Source organism: Aspergillus terreus, genomic scaffold (genome assembly GCF_000149615.1).
Source record: "Aspergillus terreus NIH2624 scaffold_6 genomic scaffold, whole genome shotgun sequence".
Classification (NCBI taxonomy): domain Eukaryota; kingdom Fungi; phylum Ascomycota; class Eurotiomycetes; order Eurotiales; family Aspergillaceae; genus Aspergillus; species Aspergillus terreus.
Window position 1 is genome coordinate 793857 of NT_165929.1, and position 19899 is coordinate 813755.

The 19899-nt window shown below is 54.2% G+C and overlaps 10 protein-coding genes across 10 annotated transcripts; 5 read left to right on the forward strand and 5 right to left on the reverse strand.

The window, feature by feature from the left end:
- Window positions 1-275: 275 nt before the first annotated feature.
- On the forward strand, window positions 276-1577 carry ATEG_04531 (uncharacterized protein; the record flags this gene model as incomplete). Its single annotated transcript, XM_001213709.1, has 1 exon — window positions 276-1577. The coding sequence occupies one exon, from the start codon at window positions 276-278 to the stop codon at window positions 1575-1577; it is 1302 nt and encodes a 433-aa protein (XP_001213709.1).
- Window positions 1578-2359: 782 nt separating this feature from the next.
- Window positions 2360-3997, forward strand: ATEG_04532 (putative cyclin; the record flags this gene model as incomplete). The annotated part of the gene is made up of 1 exon (XM_001213710.1): window positions 2360-3997. One exon carries the CDS (start codon window positions 2360-2362, stop codon window positions 3995-3997), a length of 1638 nt encoding a protein of 545 aa, XP_001213710.1.
- A 559-nt stretch (window positions 3998-4556) lies between these two features.
- Window positions 4557-6350, reverse strand: ATEG_04533 (AGC family serine/threonine-protein kinase; the record flags this gene model as incomplete). Its single annotated transcript, XM_001213711.1, has 1 exon — window positions 4557-6350. The coding sequence occupies one exon, from the start codon at window positions 6348-6350 to the stop codon at window positions 4557-4559; it is 1794 nt and encodes a 597-aa protein (XP_001213711.1).
- Window positions 6351-7351: 1001 nt separating this feature from the next.
- On the reverse strand, window positions 7352-8443 carry ATEG_04534 (dihydroneopterin aldolase; the record flags this gene model as incomplete). The annotated part of the gene is made up of 2 exons (XM_001213712.1): window positions 7352-7537; window positions 7601-8443. 2 exons carry the CDS (start codon window positions 8441-8443, stop codon window positions 7352-7354), a joined length of 1029 nt encoding a protein of 342 aa, XP_001213712.1.
- A 394-nt stretch (window positions 8444-8837) lies between these two features.
- Window positions 8838-9965, reverse strand: ATEG_04535 (uncharacterized protein; the record flags this gene model as incomplete). Its single annotated transcript, XM_001213713.1, has 1 exon — window positions 8838-9965. The coding sequence occupies one exon, from the start codon at window positions 9963-9965 to the stop codon at window positions 8838-8840; it is 1128 nt and encodes a 375-aa protein (XP_001213713.1).
- Window positions 9966-10912: 947 nt separating this feature from the next.
- Window positions 10913-11909, reverse strand: ATEG_04536 (uncharacterized protein; the record flags this gene model as incomplete). The annotated part of the gene is made up of 5 exons (XM_001213714.1): window positions 10913-11124; window positions 11219-11425; window positions 11493-11597; window positions 11648-11784; window positions 11839-11909. The coding sequence occupies 5 exons, from the start codon at window positions 11907-11909 to the stop codon at window positions 10913-10915; spliced, it is 732 nt and encodes a 243-aa protein (XP_001213714.1).
- Window positions 11910-12416: 507 nt separating this feature from the next.
- On the forward strand, window positions 12417-16402 carry ATEG_04537 (uncharacterized protein; the record flags this gene model as incomplete). Its single annotated transcript, XM_001213715.1, has 2 exons — window positions 12417-13913; window positions 13970-16402. The coding sequence occupies 2 exons, from the start codon at window positions 12417-12419 to the stop codon at window positions 16400-16402; spliced, it is 3930 nt and encodes a 1309-aa protein (XP_001213715.1).
- Window positions 16403-17166: 764 nt separating this feature from the next.
- ATEG_04538 (uncharacterized protein) lies at window positions 17167-17643 on the forward strand (the record flags this gene model as incomplete). Its single annotated transcript, XM_001213716.1, has 1 exon — window positions 17167-17643. The coding sequence occupies one exon, from the start codon at window positions 17167-17169 to the stop codon at window positions 17641-17643; it is 477 nt and encodes a 158-aa protein (XP_001213716.1).
- Window positions 17644-18016: 373 nt separating this feature from the next.
- On the reverse strand, window positions 18017-18699 carry ATEG_04539 (putative pre-RNA splicing factor Srp2; the record flags this gene model as incomplete). The annotated part of the gene is made up of 3 exons (XM_001213717.1): window positions 18017-18388; window positions 18442-18538; window positions 18599-18699. The coding sequence occupies 3 exons, from the start codon at window positions 18697-18699 to the stop codon at window positions 18017-18019; spliced, it is 570 nt and encodes a 189-aa protein (XP_001213717.1).
- Window positions 18700-18800: 101 nt separating this feature from the next.
- ATEG_04540 (uncharacterized protein) lies at window positions 18801-19636 on the forward strand (the record flags this gene model as incomplete). Its single annotated transcript, XM_001213718.1, has 3 exons — window positions 18801-18969; window positions 19207-19315; window positions 19363-19636. The coding sequence occupies 3 exons, from the start codon at window positions 18801-18803 to the stop codon at window positions 19634-19636; spliced, it is 552 nt and encodes a 183-aa protein (XP_001213718.1).
- Between the last annotated feature and the right edge of the window lie 263 nt (window positions 19637-19899).

Genomic DNA, 19899 nt, shown 5'->3' on the forward strand with positions numbered 1-19899 from the left:
TCCCCTCCCGCAAAGACTCATTGTCATGTATAGCGTTTCTTTGTTATATATCCGCTCTATTCTTATCTTATAGTCTTCCTTCATGATCGGTGCTGGTCTACCGATCGCTCTCCCTCCGTGATTCCTGTGTGACGCTGCTCCCTTGCGTACGGCAATCTACCCGGTACCCTCTCACCGAGACATGCGAGATTCTCCTTAATCCATGCGGATAAGGGAGTTTAATCAAGACGCAGACACCCAGATTGGACAACCTCTCGTGATTTAACACCTCCCCGATGGCTACCTCCACACTCTCCACCGGCGGGTTGATTGATCCAACCAAACAAGCCGAGTACCCCGTCATCTTGGGTGATCGACTGGCTGGGAAGCATGGGAACTCACCATCACAGTTGATCAATGTTCAGTATAATTATCGGACCAAATCCTCCACTGCGCGATCCGTCATCACTCCGTCCTCGCAGTCCCGGAACCATTACAACCTCACGATCACCGATAAAGCGCCGAATGCCGAACAGAACGTCTTGACCTACTCCTACCACGGCAGTGTGGATCCAGATCAGTCCGCTGCACCATCCGACGAGCACCATCTGGTTCTAGTGTTTGATCCAGATCGGAAGGCGTTTGTTTTGGAGCCGGTCGCAACCCAGCTGAATTTCAACCTTCGATCGGCGCCCGCCAAGACAGAGAAGCAAGTGATTGAGCAGTATAAACAGTTACGAATAATCCAAGATGATGAGCAAGGTTCAGGGGACGATCGCGCGTCTGGGGATGCAAGTGGAAATGATGAGGGCCCTGCGGATGAGTCGAATCCCTACGACTACCGCCATTTCCTTCCCAAAGATAACGCCGATGATGACAAGTCTGCCTCTGGGAATGCTACTCCTGAACCTCAGTCAGGGGCCAGTAAAGCCAATACACCGTTAATGCCAGCGACTCTCAAACCGACTCCAAGCCCGAAACCTCGCCCCAAGACACAAACGAACCCACTGCGACAACCGAAGAAGACGGCTCCAGCTGCTAAACGGGAGACTGCAGCAGTACCCAAGGCCGCGGCCAGGCCTCAGCCTAGTATTGAGAAGGAGGAGACAAAACCAAAACTAAGGGAGGACAAAGATGAGCTCGTGGAAGACGATTCCAAGTCTCTTTCCGACACTGGCACGGGCGGTACCTCGACTCGCAAGGCGGCTCCCTCGCCAGGCTCCAATATTATCATCGACGGCGACTTGATCATTGATATGGGCTCGCCGCCCCCTTCGCGGCCGGCGTTCAAAGTCAATCCTGCCCACTTCTCGTCTAATAATACGCCCGCCAACGATGATGACGAGGATGAGGACGTTGAGGACCTGCGGCTTCCGTCTCCAGCCGGGCATTCAGGATTGCAGGCGCATTCCCATGAAGCTGAGCCTGCGCGGACTGCCCCCGCCGAGGACGATGAAGTCGAGGACGACGATGCGCTGGCGGCCGAGATGGAGGCTGCGTTTGAAGAGAGCGCGCGGGAAGAAGAGGCAAGGAGCCAACAATCGCAGCAGTATCATGTGCAGAGTGAAGATGAGAGCGAGGTCAGCGAGGAGGAGTGATACTTATATGTGTATTTGCGTCTTTTCTTCAGAAGCCTATGCATTCTCGGCGGGCATACTGCGATGCATTTATCAGCCAGGATTTCTATACGTCTCAGCGGCGCCCTTTGGTGTTTGGATACGCCACAAGGACTTGTTCAGGTCCGTGGATTTAGCGAGCAATGATACCAATTTGATTGGAGTTTGGGCATCTGTAGGCTTGACTGTTATTAAGGACCACTATAGTAGTTAGGTCGCCATAGTTGAACCCTACGGAGTACATGTGGAAGGTGCCCTTGATTAGCGGAGTGGATTCTGCCTGAGGACAGCCATGGAACAACGTTGATCCGCAGGGTCTCTCCAAGCATCTCTTTATTCCGGCTTCAACGACCTGTTCGTTCATTCCTCCCAACTCTTTTCTTGTGATTCCACAGCTATTGCTAGAAGCTACCCTCCCTTCGAACTAGGCGACTCCCACCCAACACTCATCTCGGTTCATATCGTCCCAGACCCTTTCAACCTGCCCGACCCTCCCTCAGCCGCCTACCGTCCTGGAGGACTCCAGTCAGTCGAAGACGCCGGTTCTGCCACCGACCTCGGGGCCTTACCTCACCATGCTGTAGACGAAGTGTCACGCAATGGTCAGCTTGGTACTTGGAAACCTGGGATATTGGACTCTTGTCAACGGGAAACGCATTGGAGATCATCCCGTCCACAGCTCAACCATCGATCCTTGACTCTTTGATCCGTCGTCATTTCGCCCGCGTACCTGCGTCTTTCTCGATAATCCATACACCGCCTCGATGGCGTCGCCTACGCCGCGCCCTCCAAGACCGGTCCCGGCACCATCAAATCCAGTTCTTCTCGCCTCCCAGGCTCAGTGGTTGTTCAGTGATGAGGAGCTCACGCGTGCGCCATCGCAGCTTGACGGCATGACTTTGGAGGCGGAACACACGAGTCGCAGCAAAGGGATCAATTTCATTACCCAGGTGGGCATCATGCTAAAGCTACCCCAACTCACGCTCGCAACTGCCGCCGTCTATCTACACCGATTCTTCATGCGGTACAGCATGGTCGACCTGCCCCAGCGACCCGGCATGCACCCGTACCCAGTCGCCGCGACATCGCTGTTCCTTGCAACCAAAGTGGAGGAGAATGTTCGACGAATGAAGGAGCTGGTGGTGGCATGTTGTCGCGTGGCGCAGAAGCAGCCCAATCTGCTAGTCGACGAGCAAACACCGGATTTCTGGAAATGGCGCGACACCATCCTCCACCACGAGGGTCTACTCCTAGAGGCTCTCTGCTTCGATCTGCAGCTTGAGCAGCCCTATCGCATCCTCTACGACTTCACCTGCTTTTTCCGCGTCAACGAGAACAAGCCCCTCCGGAACGCTGCCTGGGCCTTCGTCAATGACTCCATGTTCACCGTCCTGTGTCTTCAATTCCCGGCCCGCATAATCGCCGCCGCCGCCCTCTACGCTGCCGCGCGCCATTGTGATGTCGCTTTCCCAGACGACAGCCTCGGTCGCCCCTGGTGGGACCAGATCGACGTCGACTTGACCCAGGTCCGACGCGCGTGTACTCGGATGGCCCAGCTTTACGAGTACAATGCCATGCAAAGGCACAGCCAGTACTTCCCGACCACCCCCGTCATGTCCGACGAGGCCACTGAAAAGACCAGGATCCCGTATGCGGGCAGCCCGGCTGGGACGACCCCACGTGGCGATGCGGACAGTGTCAACGGGAGGAAGCGGTCGAGGGAACCGGAAGACGAGGCACGAGCACGCTCTGCTTCGCAGTCCCTGGCTCCTCCAGCGTTGCAGAACGGTGGACGCTCCCCCAAGAAACAGCGCGTCGGTTCAGATGCCGGGGAGAACCTCACTGCGTCTTTCAGCTCTCCTCAAGGCTACCATCCCCATCGGCCTCACCATAACCACCATCATCCTCCGCCGTACTCCCACGACCGACAGCACACAAATGGGCATCATCAGCCTGCGCCACATCACCACCCACCTCCCCCTCCGCACTCTCATCACCGTTACCCACAACCTCCGTACCCACCATCCCACCGGCCCTACCCGCGTCGAGACAGCGACACCCGTCCTCCCCCCGCCAGTGGCAACCCCAGTGCACCCGTCGACCCAATCCAGCAACGCATCGATGAGATTGTACAACAAAACTTGCCGCCCACCCACGGAAGCCCACCCCAAGACCGCACCCGATCGGAACGGCGATACTCGTCCGAACGATATCGAGACCACGAGGACTCTGACCGCCGGCGTCGCTTCTCAAACGTCTCGACCACAAGCCGCGGATCTGCCGGCGAACAGCAACATGCTCCCCCGCCCCCGCCTCCAGGCCCGCCATCCCAGCCTGATCCCCCACCTAACCCTCCAGACAACGACGACGAAGGTGGTGGGAGCGAGGAGGGCGAGTTATAAAAGAAACTCTGGCTTCAGCAACTTCGCGGACCAATTTATTTTGGCGGCATGCATCCGGTGCCTTCCACCCTTTTGTACATACATGTGGATAGCGACGAGGATCCCTCGCGGATGTCTCCCAACTTCAGTTATTTGGAAAACTCCCACCGAAACGGGTCCTTACTACTTCATTTTAATCTCTTTTCTTATTGTATTCCGCATGTGCCAATTACGGATTTCTGCTTGGGAGATGGGGTCTAAAGAAAGGAGCCCTGTTTGTGTAGGCACCTGCATTGTTGCTTGCGCCTCATTGCATCTCCGACTTGGATGGGATCGTTCCGTTACCCTTTTCTTGGCTTCTTTACGTGGGTGGGGGTATCATAGCGTCGTCTGGGACATTCTGTACATAGATTTTACATCCAACCTCAAAGTAAGAGGGGCTTATCTGGGGATTCAAAAAACCGAAATCACTTGGCATTATAGGCAAGAACACGGGTTCTACCTCTAAGAACAGTATACAAAACGAACCAGACTTCACAATCTCCCTGTTTCCAACTGAATATTTTTGTCCCACAGATAGTCAATAGCCCGCAGTCATCATTCCCGGACCATGGTGGTCGAGTAAACTGCTAGGCGCAACAAAGCTGAATCCGCCAAAGGGGTCGTTCTCACCACCGTCGTGGCCAAATGACAACGCCGCACGATGGCTGCCCCGGTGACGTCCGGCGTGGAAGTCATCGAATGCGCTGCCGGTGACGATCGGGCTCAGCGGCAATTGGGTGAAATCCAGAGAAAAGTTCTCGGCCATGGCGGGATCTGTCACAACGGGGTTGATGGGTGGCGTGAGCTCGCGACGTTCAAGGGCCTTCCAGTCAATCTTGCGGAAGAAGCGGTGTTTCTTGATGGTCTGGAGGTCCTTGGGCATGTGGTAGCCAAGGCGCTTTGATGGCTCCTTCCGCAGGAGTCGGGTGAGGAGGTCCTTTGCGTCGGGCCCGAGGAAGTAGGGCAGCGTCAGCTTCTGCTTGAGAATCTTCTCTTGCAACTTGGCGTTGTTGTTCGCGGTGAACGGGGGCGACCCGGTGAGGAGGTCGTACCCAAGCGCGCCCAGTGACCACCAATCACACGCCTTACCGTACGGTTTACCCTGGATGACTTCGGGGGCCATGTATTCGATGGTGCCCAGGGAAGAATCGCAGCGAGCGTCGTCATCCACCGCAATCTTGCTGAGACCAAAGTCCGTCAGGAGAAGATGACCCTCGTGGTCCAGCAGACAGTTTTCGGGCTTGAGATCGCGATAGATCACTCCGACATTCTGGTGGAGATGCTCCAGCGCAAGGACCATTTCCGCCATGTAGAAAGCAGCGACATCCTCGTTGAACATGCGTTCCATGGCCAGATGAGTGAAGAGCTCGCCGCCCTGGGCGTATTCCAGGATAAGGTAGAGTTTCTCGTGGTCCTGGAAGGCGTAGAAGAACTTGACGACAAAAGGGTGACGATTGACGCTCTCTAGAATGGTGCGCTCGGTCTTCGTCTGCTCCACCAGCTTCTTATGCACGGTAATGGAGGCCTTCTTGAATTGCTTCTGCGCATACAGCTTTCCTGTGAGCGCATGGCGTACAAGCAACACCGTCCCGAACGAGCCCTTTCCAAGACAGAGCAATGGTTCGAAGTCATCGGTGGTCATCTTCCGGCACAGTTGAGTGCGCATGTCACGAACGCTCGAGGTGTTCTGAGAGCTCTCTTCTGCCGCGGCATCTGCGCTAACGTAGTCGTGTTCCAGTGGAACTTCGTAGCTAGTCAGAACTTCAGTTTGGTCACTGTCTGAGCAGACACTGGCATTGCTTGGCGGCTCTGAGCCTAGGTCGCTCTGCGTGCAGGGCGAAACTGAGCCGTTGGAAATATTGAGAGAATCCAGCTGAAGCTTGAGGGCGCTGACACCCGCGCCCGAGGCCTTCGCTCTAGGGCTATCTCCATTCTTCCCCACAGGACGTGGGTGTGAACTGGGAGCCCGGGAACTGGCGGCTGACAGATCGGACTCTTCGTCACCAGAGCCTACAGGGTTAAAGCCGCGTACCGTGGAGATGGCCGGTGCAACGTGGTTTCCTTGCTTTTTCTTCTTCCTGCCTCGATCTCTTTTCCTGGCCAAAGGATTCATGTTCAGGTTTGGCGCGGGAAAGGGTTGGGTTCCGTCGGGATCCTTTGAGGGGGACGTTTGCTTGCGCTCCGGACTGCCACCGGTCATCCGAAAACCCGTATCCCTTTTGGGGTCCAGATGCATTCCGTCGGGAGACCGCGCAATGTCCGCCTGCGGAGTGAAGACATCACCCACGGAGAGGTCATCATGCGATGAGTTTGAGATGTCCATTGGATCCATCATGTCCGTTCTAGAATGGACCGACCGGAAATTGCGTTTGAATCTATAAGGTCTGATGTGCCAAAAACCAAGATGCCGACAAACACGATACGTATGCGGCGGCGGAGTATATCCACTCAGTTACGAACCGGGAACAGGCATTCGGGTAAATATGGAAGAATACCTAGACGAACAGAAGGGGTAAGCTAGACACACAAAAAGTGGGGTACTTGGTGTGAAACACCAAGCAAGGAGAAAAGAAGAAAACGTACGATGGGTGCTTGTAGGCGAGGATAGATGAGGCTGCCGCCCTCAGGTACCGTTCGTTGAGGATATAAGCCTAATTGTGCCGAACTTCAGACGAATGCGATTTACCGTCCGCCCTGATATTCACTCAGGACGGACCATGGACCCCTGCCCAGACCACGTTGTCTGCGGAGAATTCGGACAGATCGGTCGACCGGTCCTGAGAGAGCGACAAGGCGGAAGGCAGCCGAGAGATCGCACAAGCAGGGTTGAGATCGGAGGACAGGGAGAGAGGGCGGAGGTTGGCAAAGCAGCCGGCGACGGAAATCAAAGCGGACGATGAGAGCGAAGGCGCAGACAAGCACATAGAGGAAATCCGCGGGGGTAAGATAGAAGTAAATATCCAAAGAGGGCTATAGGAGAGAAATTCGTCCCGGAGGAGAGGAAGAGGAGTGGGTGAGCGAGAGGAGGAAGCAAGAGGGAGAAACGAGGACGAACGAAAGAAATGAAGATGACGAGAGAGAAATACCCCTAGCCAATCAGCGGCCGCGCAGCCGTCAGCAACCCGTCCTAACCTGATCGGGACTTCACGTGAATATATACAGATGCGTTCCAGATGGACATCATCGAGAGAAATCAATGGATTATAGCTATATAGATTATACTGCGCATGCAGTAGCAAAAGGTGTGATCAGTAGGATCCATTATTGCTGACCGCGCCGGCCCATCAGGCTTTCTGGTTCCGACGGTGCCTGATCGTCGTCGCATCTTGTAGATCATCCCGAGGTCTCGAAGAATGCCTGAGATCGGGTGATCTCAACTCCTGATCGCTCAACAAATGCCAGCGCGCTCGGCTTCTCAACCTTGACAGTCACGCGTTCGTTCTTGAAATCCACAGTCACAATACGGGCCACGAAGGTCGCCAATGCCTCCACCGTCTGGAACGTAGTGGTCTCAACTTTCTGCTCGTCGCGTTAGCCTGATCTCCCAGATGACAGTGTTTAGTAGGAAGAGAAGCCACCTACCTCAGCGACAGCCCTCGTCATGGCTTGATACGTATCCATCACGGTGGAACCCCAAGCCAACTGACCCGGTCCCTGGAACGTCAACGAGACAATCACCGCCTGCTTCTCCACGCGCTCATGTGAATTGACCCCCAGAATACAATGACACCGGATCCCCTCAATGCGGAACTCCTCTTCCAGAACGACAGGACACCGCTCCGACGTCTCGCCAGACGGAGTCTCGCCATTCGGCTGGCGATATCCCCACCTCGTGACGCTACGATAGTGAAGCCCGCCGTCGGCGCGTAACAACGCCTTGGGAAGATGCAGCCACACCTCACATTGTCCGAACACCCCATCAATGGGGGACGTCGACGACGAATTGCTGAAATCGAACGTGCCAAGCAGATTACTATGTCTCGGCCCTTGGTGCACATGCGACATCCGCCGGACCCCCGCAGCTGTTTCATCCAGAAGCCCCAGCGCGCAGTTCGCCACGAGGGCCGCGGTCAACCGTACGTCCTGTCCCACCTCCGTCTCCATCATCGAGTTTCGTCGACCTCCCTCCACGCTGATCAATTGGTGCCCCGGGTGCTCGGCATGCTTGCCCATCTGGCGGATGTCCTCGTCCAGACGACGGTATAGCTTGCCGTAGTCCAGAGACAGAGAGACGTCGTCAGCAATCGCGGCCGCAACAGCGGACGAATAAGACAGTTTGAGCGATGCAGTGCAGGGTTGGGACTTTCCCAGGCGGTGCCACGGGTCTGGCGCGGCGGGCAGAGGAAGCTGGATGTTGCGCAGCTGCACGCTGTCGAGCACGGCCGGGTATGACGGAATATGAACATTGACCCGTTCTTCCGCCATTATGAGCTGTATTGGTCGGTTCGGGCGTGTTTGAGTGAGATTGGTGTGTAATATATGGCAGTTGGAGCTGTTGTGACGTCAAGTGGGAGTTGAGATAATCACCGCCTGATAGACATGAGATTGCAAACAGGCAACTAGTCAATGGTTGAGTTGAAGGATGTTTCCAGCTCGTTATGGTATTAATTGAGCCAAAAGCCCGTTCCTGGGGGTTGAAGTGCACGATGAAGAGTGATGATGATGGCTGATGGCGGGGGAAACGGAGGGAGACGAAGAAAAGAAATGGTGGGGTAAGCAGAACCCTCCTCGCTGACCAGTTGGCGCCTCCCCTACTACAACAGTCTTCCTACGAGCCACCCACTGCTAGAAACATCCACACAACTTCAATTGATATGTTCTACTGCTTCTCCGCCACCGCTTGGCCCATCCACCGGTCCTTCGCAGCCACCGCATCCCAGCTACTATCCTGACAATGCGCCTTGGCCTCCTCCAGCCAACCATCCCAGTGTTTCGTCGAGGGTGCCATACGACCTTTCTTGACCCACTCAATCTCCTTCGTCTCGCGTATAGCATACCAGAGCACTTGTGTATAGTTCGTGGGCTGATCCTCCGGGTTTTCTGTGGTTTCCTCTACCTTGTACCGCCTCATATCCCATGTGTGCTGCGTGGGAGTCAACAACGCCATCGCCCAGTACAAGATGTTCAGGATGATGTACGCGACACCGACGGCGATCTGCATTGTGCGGCCGCAGTTGCTAAAGAAGATAATTGACGCCATGAGAAGGACCGTGCTGCTCGCCAACAAGAGCTGGTGTCGTCGACCAGTATACACGTACTGACACACCTCCATACCGCCGTACAGCTCCCGGGTGATCTCTTCCTGGCAATGCACGACCAAAAAGGCGCCTCCGCGGGTCTTGATGACCACGTCTCCGGGCGGTACCTTGCCTCCCGGAGGCCGCTTGGAGAGTTTCGGGCGCCATTGCGCGGATAAACAGGCAGCGCTGGTGGAAAGGGACATGCTAGCGAGACCAATGAGGGCAACGCCATCATGAATGACGCCAGCCCAGATGAACAGGCCAATTGTCATCAGGATGGAGAGGACGGTGACAGCGTTCAAAGCCGACATGGTTCGCACAGGGACATGGACCTCCTTCTCCGCTGCATCTTCGGTCTTTTCGACATCCTCGTTCGAATATTTAATGCGGTAAGACCGGAATTCGAATGGCTGTAGTGATTCAACGTCGTGAATCACATTGGCAAAGAAGTTCAGCTCGGTCGTGTGCGTGCCGGAATACACGCCGACCACGACCACATCCTTGACCGAAGGGAGTCGCAGCGGTCGGTCGGTGTCGAGAAGAGTGTCGGGCGCTGGGAGGAGACGCGGGACTGTGCCTAGGTGAGATGCCGTGATGGTTTGTTTATGTTTCTCGATCGTGGACCCTCCAATCACAGCCAACAGACTGACAATGTCGAATTTCCAGCTCTGCTCGCCCGAGTCGAGCGTCGACGGGAACCAAGCCATGCTGCCTCTCTTCCTGGGTGAAACCTGCCGAGGGGATGGATTTTCGAAGAAACACCAGTACACCATAGATGATGGACCGGGGGGGTTAAATAAGAAGCTAAGCCTGCAGAATAGCAAACTATCCTTACCTATAACGGTAAGACAATACGGGACCGCCCTCTACCCAACCTCTTCTGTTGTGCAAGGTTCTCCATCGAAAAAAAAATCGGCTCAATCGTCAAACGTGGGTTGTCCCTATTCCCCGCCCATCCATGCCCAAGATCCTGTCGCCCCAACGTGAAAGAACCATCGCGGAGTGGCATCACAGCAATCGGACCGCCAGTCCGAGTCAGTCGAGGCAGGCTAGACTCTGCATGGCCCACAGGAAGAACCACTCGATCGGTTGCCTTCAGTCGTCTCCGCAACTACTACTGACCCCTTGGGCTTCTGCAGGATGCGCACGGGAGGGCATGGACGAAACAGAGTGAATCGGCCTCTCCGAAGTCCAGCGCTGACCACGCTATTTTGTGAGGCTGGCTGAGGGGCGCGGTCAAATGATCCAACCAGTCTTTTCGCGCTGTCCAGTCCGCGCTCAAGCCGCCAGGAACCCCGGCCCACATCGTCCGCATTGCATGAATGGGCTGCAAGTAGAATCCCAGCTGCGCCCCGGACGAGCTGTATGTGTGAACAGGACAAATTACAGGACATCAACATACATAAGTCCTCGTCTCTCCATGCCGATCGCTCAGCTGCTATGCGAGCGATATCAGATCGACACCAGCGATAACGACTGAGGGCCGTTATCATTGCCAAGTCTTTATTTCAGATAAACTAGATGCTATCCACACGATCCATCGGGTAGACCCGCCGTCACTGAACTTTGGCTCGCTGGTTGATTGGCCCATGTGTCTACGAACACCCTGACAACTTCTCAACAACAATGCTGCTGGTGCTCCATCTACGCAGTACTAGACCTTCTCGTTGGACAAAGCCTGCTGCCCCGCATTGCCAGCGCCCAGTCTCTCGAAATACTTGGCCGCGGTATCATTGATAGTTCCTCCCGCGGACACAAGTCCCAGAACATGCGCAATCAGCTCAGCATGCGTGAGAAAGCCGCACCGGATTACATCGTCCATCAACTGCATGATACTATGGGGGCGAATTCCCCGCTTGATCCGTCCTACATCAGAGTGATTTATGGTCAGATACATGGCGCACAGAGGGAGTCGGGGTGGGGATTGAGTGGAAAGTGGAGGGGGACAGTCTCAACTCACGTCTCAAAGCCCAGTTCTGTGGCTTGTTGATCTTGATCTCGTAGCTGCGCACCGACGCCAGCGGGTATTCGTTCGTGAGACCAATCTCATGGCCCTGGCTGCGCACGACGTATCGGCCCTGGTGAGTGAATTCCAGCTTGTCTTTGGCGGTCTTCTCCGTAGGGCTTTCCTCCTCCACTGGCGACTTGTGGTCTTCGTGGGCATCCTCTGCTCATCAGCATTCAATCAGCATGGGCATGGCTTAATTATGACAAGGCCCTCAGTGCAGGCCTACCTTCGTCGTCTGAATCGAAGGTCGGGTCAACCTCGGACTCGGGGAGCTGTGCATCCGGGTGCGTGTCCCGCTCCGCAATCAGTTCCTCAAAGACTTCTCGATCCTCTGGGTCCTCTTAGCGAGTGATACCGCTCCAAAGGGGGGAGACCACTTACTGTAGACAATGATTCCCTTCTCAAAGCGCGCATTGGCCGAGTACGAGATCACGAAAAACACATCCACGAACCCGATCAGACGGATCTTTCCCGGCCATTGCTGGCCATCAATCTCTATCTCCCACGGATGGATATCACTGCATCACTGTCAACGCGCCAGAAAGGCTGTCTGGATGAACAAGTGCATGTACCAGTCGCATTCAAGGGTTTTGTCCGTGACGCTCCGGCCGAAGAGCTTTAGCACGCGGTGATAGGAAAACATGCTGAGTGTCTGTGCAGGAGACACGACGTTGAGGCGATGGAGTAAAGTTCCCCTCAAGACGCAGTACGCTCCGTAAATTTAAGTCAAAATGTCAGCAAATACGGGATACATTTACGGCGTTTCGCTCCAAGTGACGGATACGGCTAGCTTCTTCTCGCAACCCCCTCTTTAGCTAGAAAAAAAAAGAAAGTGCAGGCGTCTGACGTGGCTTGCGTTGACACTCGTTTGGATCTCAGCTCATGCATCTACCTCCTGGGGGGTGGAGTCCATCAGATGGGTGGAGAGCGAATGATCCATCTAACAGGTCTTCATCAGTGAGCTAAGACATGCCCCTCATATGGAGTCCATGCATGCCGTAGACAAGAGGAGGCAGTTTGCAGTACAAAATAGCCGACAGACGGCAGTCCAGCTCCTCAGCCCTCCCGCCGCCCTGGTCCCTCTCCCACACCATCAGTCCAAGGCATTGTCATCCTCATCTTACCGCCCAGTCTCTCCAAGGAAGGCCCAATGTCGTCGTTCGTCACAGATTGGGCCCAGTCCAGTCTCTCCGAAGCCCTGAAGGACAATGTCGTGGACAAAGCAATAAACAACGCGGTGGTCAGGGAGGCCGCAGCACTTGGAAAACTCCTGACCGACTTCAAGGAGCTCAAGAAGATCCTGAACGGGGAGCAGAAGTACAAGCTGCGGCGTCTCCTCAACCACTTCCTCTCGCCCAGCGTCAGGCCCAAGTTTATCCGCGAGTTCCCGAAGCAGACGGTTGATAAGGACCTCATCCACGGGTTGCCGGCGTCGCAGGAGGTCCAGACACCCTTCCGCATGATCGACATCGACACCAAGAACATGGTCGATGCCTTTCCGCTGGGCCCAGACGACCAGTACTGTATCATCTCGCATAGCTGGAAGGGCAGCGAAATCGACTACCAGTACTTTATGAAGGCCAAAGCGCTCGACCCTGAGCACCTCACCGCAGGCGAAAATGTCGACCATAACGATATCGACTTGGTCGTCGCACTGTGCGACAAGGATCTCCGCGAGGCGGAGGGGAAGGTCCTTGCGTTCCTCTCTGATTTTCAGGTAGACTCCATCGAGGAGCTGCTCAGGCAGTTCTTGAAGGTCAAAGCCGTTCAGTGGGATCTCGCAAGCGCAGAAGCAGGCGTCAGGCGCGCCACTGCGCATCGGAAGAAGGTCGAGCGGGAAGCGAAATACTATACGGACCTAGTGGAGGACTTCCAGAATACGGGGGATGTGGAAAAAATCTCCGACACGGCCATCGGAAAGGCAAAAAAGGAAGAGAAACTTGTCCACACCAGAGAGAGGCAATGCAGAGAAGCCAGGTCTGACCAGGATGACTGGATCAAACGCTTTGATCAGCGGCGACGGGAGTCCTATATCATTGAGGACCTGTTGTGCGCTCTGCAAAGGAACAAGTCTCTGCGGAAGATCCTCAACTCTATCAAGCACACGAAGGAGCTGTTCGAATCTAGACCGTTTCCTCGCAAAGGCAAGAAATACGTATGGCTCGACACGTGTTGCATTAACAAGGCGAACGTCAACGAATATACGGTGTCAATGCCCTTGATGGGAGACTGGTACACCAACGCCGACCTCTGTCTGGTGCATCTTGATACCAAGCGGTCCGACGAAGAATGGGTGAATGAATGGAAGTACTGGAAAGAGGAGCAACAGACGTTCCTGGAGCGAAACGTTGAGCAGTACGATGATATCACCAAGGTCTACAGTACGAAGACGGACGAACACGGTGAGATTGTCAAGAACAAGGTCGAATGGGCCACTCGTGGTTGGACGTTGCAAGAACTGGTCCTCAGTAAGACGACCTTCTACGTCAATTCTCTGTTTGAGCCACTGGACCGGGACATCGACCGAATCGGGCCTTATTACCACTTCTGTCGGTTCATCCGACCTTATTATAAACACTCGACATGCGCTGAGATCAATAAGGATGTGTTGAAAAAGAATCTGAGCGAGCTTCGTCAAGGGAACAAGGTGAGCTTGCACGCCTTCGGTGCCGCTCCATCTGCTCGGCTACTAATATCGCTTAGGATCACACCTCTCGAGTCCAAAATGCTAGTAGAATCATCCACCTGCTGGAGGAGATCGGATTCACAGCTCCCAAGCACATTGTGGACTTGACTGCAAAAGCTTTGATCGAGGATGCAGTCGCCACTGCGGCTGAGGCTACAGCGGCCGACGACGAAAGCTCCTCTCTAGCGAAGCGAGATGAGGATCAAAAGTTCCTGGAAACTCTCTGCAAGGGTCTTGTCGACCTTGCTCTACCAAAGGGTCAAGGAAAGAGAAAAGCGGTGCTTGATCTTTTGTTACGGGCATTGGCGATCGAAACAAAACCGGTCGTCCGCAAAGACCGAGACTACATCTCTGATTTCGGCCAAGTCGACACCCTAGGAGGCTGGAAGAAGGATATCAGCCCCGACAAATTCTCGGCCCACAGTGTCATCAAGACGGCATCTGACCGAAACACCACGGTGCCCGTGGACCAGGTGTACTCTCTGATGGGCATCCTGGGGGTTCGCTTTCCCGTGTTCTCTGCCGAGGGGGTGCCGAAAGCCCTGGCACGTCTTCTGGACGAAGTCGTCATCACGTCGAATGACGTTTCGGTCTTCAACTGGGCAGGCAGGCATTCGGGCAGTCCTGTTCAGGGGCGGTCGCTGTATCCGTCGAATATTCAAGCCTTCGAAGTGGATCCGTCGCCCATGAATGAAGCAGTGATGAATACTATCCGAAAGGAGCACTTGCATAAAAGCGAGGTCACTGGACGGGTGAACAAAATGCTTATTGGGGCCTTCGACACCGTGAAGCAGCTAGACAAGGAGTGCGAGATACTCTCGTCCCTGAAAATCCTTATTGGAATTTTGCAGGAAAAGAAATTCGCATCGATCCAGTTACGCCTTGAACAGTTGGAGAATGTGATGAGAGAAATATCGAATGCCGTCAAGGAGGAGATAGAGGAAAGACGGAAGGCGAAGGAGCAACAGGAGAAGAAGAAAAGTGAGGAAGCCATGAAGGAGCAGGGAAAGCAAGATGAGGGTGATCAGCAAGTTAAAGAGGAGGCGAGCAACACTGGGCTCTTCAAGAGGAAGCCGTTTAAGACACCTTCATTCAAGCTGCCTGACACGGACATCAAGTTGTCGAAAATGGCTTCTGCATTCAGCCGGGGAAGAGACGACGCGCCCTCTCCATCACAGAAATCCTCCATGGACAAGTCTCCAGGGGTTGGGCAGGAGGAAATCGAAGTCAGCAAATGGAAAGAGTTAACAGAGAAGCTGGACCGTATCATCAATACCCTCAACGAAGTATCTCGAGGGAATGACGCCCCAAGTTCCATCGCCACAGGAGGGGACGAACAACCCCGGTCCGACAGCCCAAAGGACATCACAAAAGACAAACCATCCGAAGTGGAGCAGGAAACAAAGATGATTTGCCCTAACCCCATTGCAGTGACCAGCGCTGGGATCCGTGGAGTCTTCGATATCCAAAGGGTGGTTGTGACCATGCAAGATGCTGATGCCCTCAAGGCCAACGTTGCCAACGCCATGAGTGGCCAATACATTGACGGATGGTGCACCATCAGCACGGGCTTTGCTTATACCTTGGTTGCATTCTCGTGCGAAAGGGATGTCCTGAAACAGCAACTAGACATCGTCCATCTTGTGAATCGGGAAATTTCCGGGGAGGAAGAATCTCGCAACGGGAATTCATCTCAGAAGACCGGGGGAGTCGCTGGCAATGCATCCTCAGAAGGGCAAACACTCTGTAGAGAGAAGGCAACCTCTGAGACGACATCCTCTGAGACGCAGCGTGATAATCCCCCAGACAATAAAGAAGACGATCCAAGACATATCACCCCAGCCCAAAAGAAGCTGGGTCGGATGCTCAAGTTCGTGCAGGAATCTGACCTCCATGCTATCGCCGGTGAATGGGTGCTGGCGCGGTTCTCTTCAGTCGAGGGAGCCAAGTGGTTTCTCTGCCGTCTTGAGCTGGGATCCGGTAATGACTTCTACGCTCGACGGATCTCCACAGACGCATTCACCTTTGTCAATGCGATCCCTGAACCAGGCCTGATCCGCTATTGGGATCTCTTCATGTGGAACAAGAAAGCCCTCGCGTGCTGGATGTTATCCTTGACCCTGGACAGCATGATGAGCAACAAGTCCGCCATGGATACGCTGAAGAAGATCGACGATATCCGGGAGCAGGGATTCGCGCAGCCGAAGGAGGGTGACGACAAAGCAGCTCATCCCCACGACCTTACCCCCCAAGAGGTGGGGATCATGCTGAAAAACTTCTTCATGGGAGAGGCCAAAGGACAGTGGGCCGATCATCTGGCCGGCAAGATTGAAGTCGATGCCATGGGAAAGATCCCCGTCCGGATTCAAGGGGCCATTGCCGATTTGGACAAGGGACAGAGTCTGTTGCCATCGATGTTCCACTCGGGTCGCGACATCCATATGTTCTGATTTTTGTGCATACAGCTCTTAGAACAGCTTAGTACCTAGGTACTTTGTATGACAAGGGTGAAGAAAGATTGTTCACATGATGCGACACGTCCTGTGGATCTGAGAATGCATGCATTGTTCCTATCTTAGGAATCTTAGGAACTGAGGGAGTTGCTGGAGCCATGATGGACGACCCTTTCTGTCTTGACTACAACACGGTTCACAAAATCGAGAAGCCTCCATTACCATACATTCCCGGTCATGAACTATCAGTAGCACGCCATTATCCATCCCCTCCACCGCCGAAGTGGCATGGAATCGCCCTCAAATACGAGGTTGCTCGAGAACGAGAACATGCCGATATTCTGACCCGGTGTCTTCGCCATCCCCCGACTGAGGGGAGATTTGGTGGTGAGACGCTCCATTTGAAGATCACAGACACCATTCGAGCCCGCGATGGCCAATGTTCACAGCTTGTTACTGTGCGAGTACTGAATCACGGCTTGAAACTGTCTGGCCGCGAAATAGTTGCCAAACTCTATGGTCCTCTATATTTCAATCATTACCAGGATGACTTCGAGCCCTTTCTATGCGCAGATCGAGAGTATCGGCGTGAGTCCGCCGCATATGACCGTCTTTCCGGGATTGCAAACATCCCCGAATACTACGGGTCGTTTTCGCTCGAGCTTTCCGTGGATCAAGATCGATCCCGGTTTGTTCGACTGGTTCTCATCCAGAAGGTCAGTGGCATTCCAATGAATGAACTCAACCCGTCAGATTCCATCATGTTCCAGCGGCAAACGATCATGAAGAAAATCATCGACACGGAGTCACGACTCTACCAGAGGGATGTCAACCATTTTGACATGCACCCGCGGAATATCATTGTGCGGGCTAACGAGAGTGACCCCAACGAAGTGGGCATTACTGTCATTGACTTCGGCCATGCTATTATCGGACGATTTTACGATCCGGAAGGCGAACCAGAGGAAGAGGCAAAGATGCTTCCGGGGCAGTACATTAGCCCTATTGTGCGGTGGGCAGTGCCTTGCGAATCAAACGCAATGCCCGTCTCTTTCAAGTGTTGGATCAATTGGGACTGGAATTCCTGGTTGAAAGAGCAGTACAAGGATGATGAGGTTACAGACCATATGAGATCCGAGTGGATGCCCGAGGACACGACCACACCTTGGCCACTTGATTGCGGTGAAGAATCTACATGCAACTCCAGGAAGGCCAAGCCAATCGTTATATCAGGTTGATTTCGAGAACGAATTTTAGTCCAAAGTACAATATCCTCCTGATATGAGCAAGATCATAATCACATTGAGCGTCACAACCGTCCACGCGTCTGTGCTGAGTAGGCCGACCCATCTCACCTCGACAAGGAAATCCGGGTAGCCGTGCGATCACCCAGGACCAGCGCGATATGCATCAGCGGGAGCTGCTCGGTCCGAGTCTGATGCCTCCTGTGGTCCAGGCGAAAGCGATAAAGCCATGTTCGATGTTCGACGAATGACCATCGCGAAAGATAACTAGCACGCAGGGAGTTCATGAAAAGCAAAGGCACAAACGCACAGTGGGTATCCGCCATGCATTTAAACAAACCAACCAACATGGAGACAAGCGAAGCATCTACCAGTAGCCACGGCGATCATAGGGGACATATTCGCCTCTGGGAGGAGTCCGAGGGCGCCCGTATGGCCTTGGCTGCATGTATGGATCATCATAACGAGGCGGAACAGGAGGGTAAGGGTCATCATAGGGGCGACGCGGAGGCGGGTAGTCATCAATCCTGGGGCGTGGCGGAGTACGGCGACCGTAGCCGTCACGCTCGTAGTAGTCCCGACGGAGCGGAATAGGAGAGCGTTCGCGGTAGTGAGCACGAGGGCTGTAGCCACGGGGTGGAGGGAACCTCCGGTCATATTCATCTATGGGGGGGTAGCTCCTGCGTGGTGACCGAGACCGGTAGGGATCACGGGAGAAGCGATCATCGTACGCTTGGATCTAAGAGAGGATGAGGATTTCGTCCGGTTCCTGGGGCATGGCGAGGTCCTTACGTCTGCAATGCAACTGACTCTGGATCCCTTGAACTCTCGGCCGTCAAGTTTTTCGACAGCAGTCTTCAGATCATTGGCCGTCTCGAATTCAACAAATCTTGTGATCCCGGTGTTAATGAGGTCGAAAATCGTTCCGGAAGACATAGAATTGACCTACCCTCTCCCGATTTCGCGACCGGTTTCGGAGTAAACGACGTCAAGGCCAGACTGACGAGCGAAGTCTTTGAGGTCCTGTAAAATCCACCGGTGTAAGTCCATTTTCGAGCAAGGGATGGAATCCAGAATCCGTGGGCCACCGGTAGTCCTCCTGGGCAAAGGGAAAAGACAAGGCAAGTTGTCCAAAAGGTATGGGAATAGTGATGACCAAGCCAGCGAGAAAGAAATTTCCTCAGGCCATGGGAAGCTGTAGTGCTGGCGATCAGGCTCCTATCCAGAACGACGGATCCGGTTCTTGTACTGCACGACGGTGCGTTGGGAGTTCGCAATGCACCTTCTTGTCACCAGGCACCGCAGTGGATGGGTGGATGGGTTGGTGGAAATAGTCCGTCACAGAGAAAAGGATCCATGTTATCCGGGAATTGATGACAGCCATGTGGCATTCATAGACTGTCACCTTGGCGGAACAAGCAAAAAAGCAAAGAAAAGGTGGGATAGAAGCATATTGGGAATAGTATGTCAAGAAAGCACCGGCAGGGTTGTAGAATGTCCAGGATTCCTAAGGAAAATGGGGCGTGGGCTGCTAACCTGCCAACTTGTTTCCGGAAGCCCAGAAACCAACATGCGGAAGATCGTGCGACGGGGTCGCGGCATGTTCGGACGATCCATCGGGCCTGGGAGATTCTCTTTACGACGAGGGCCACGCGCAAACTGAACGGTGAGTCGCTCTCCTTTGAAATCACTCCCATCTGAATAACCGATTAGAACATATGTTTTCGGAGGCATCGATGCCGGGATAGACACGTACGGAACGCTGCAGGGTTTTGTTAGCCAGATGACGGAGCCAGGGATGGGATATACGGTGGAGATTACCTGGGACGACGTCACGGGCATCCATCGCATCCTCATATTCGATGAAGCCAAACCCGTTCATCAGCTTGATCTCCGTGATCTTTCCGGAGCCATGGGTGCTGAAATGTTCTTCGATGTCCTGTTTGGTTACTGGGAAAAGCCCATGGCGCCCCGAGAGGCGCCATAGGGATGATGTTAGCTCATAGCGAACAGTTCCTGATAAGAGACAGATATCGGCGTGAAATATCCAGGTTCGAAAGGGGATCCAAGCCAGTCGTCAAGAAAATACACCATGTATATCTTCGGGGAGAATAGCCCAGAAGGACATTGATCAGAAAGCTCTTTTCTGTCGTCGAAGAGACCCGAAAGGAACATAAACACTGTGGAATATCCTGGTCTGTGGACGAGCTGGTGGAAGGGCTGGGCTGATGATCCAGATCGGGCTGCGAG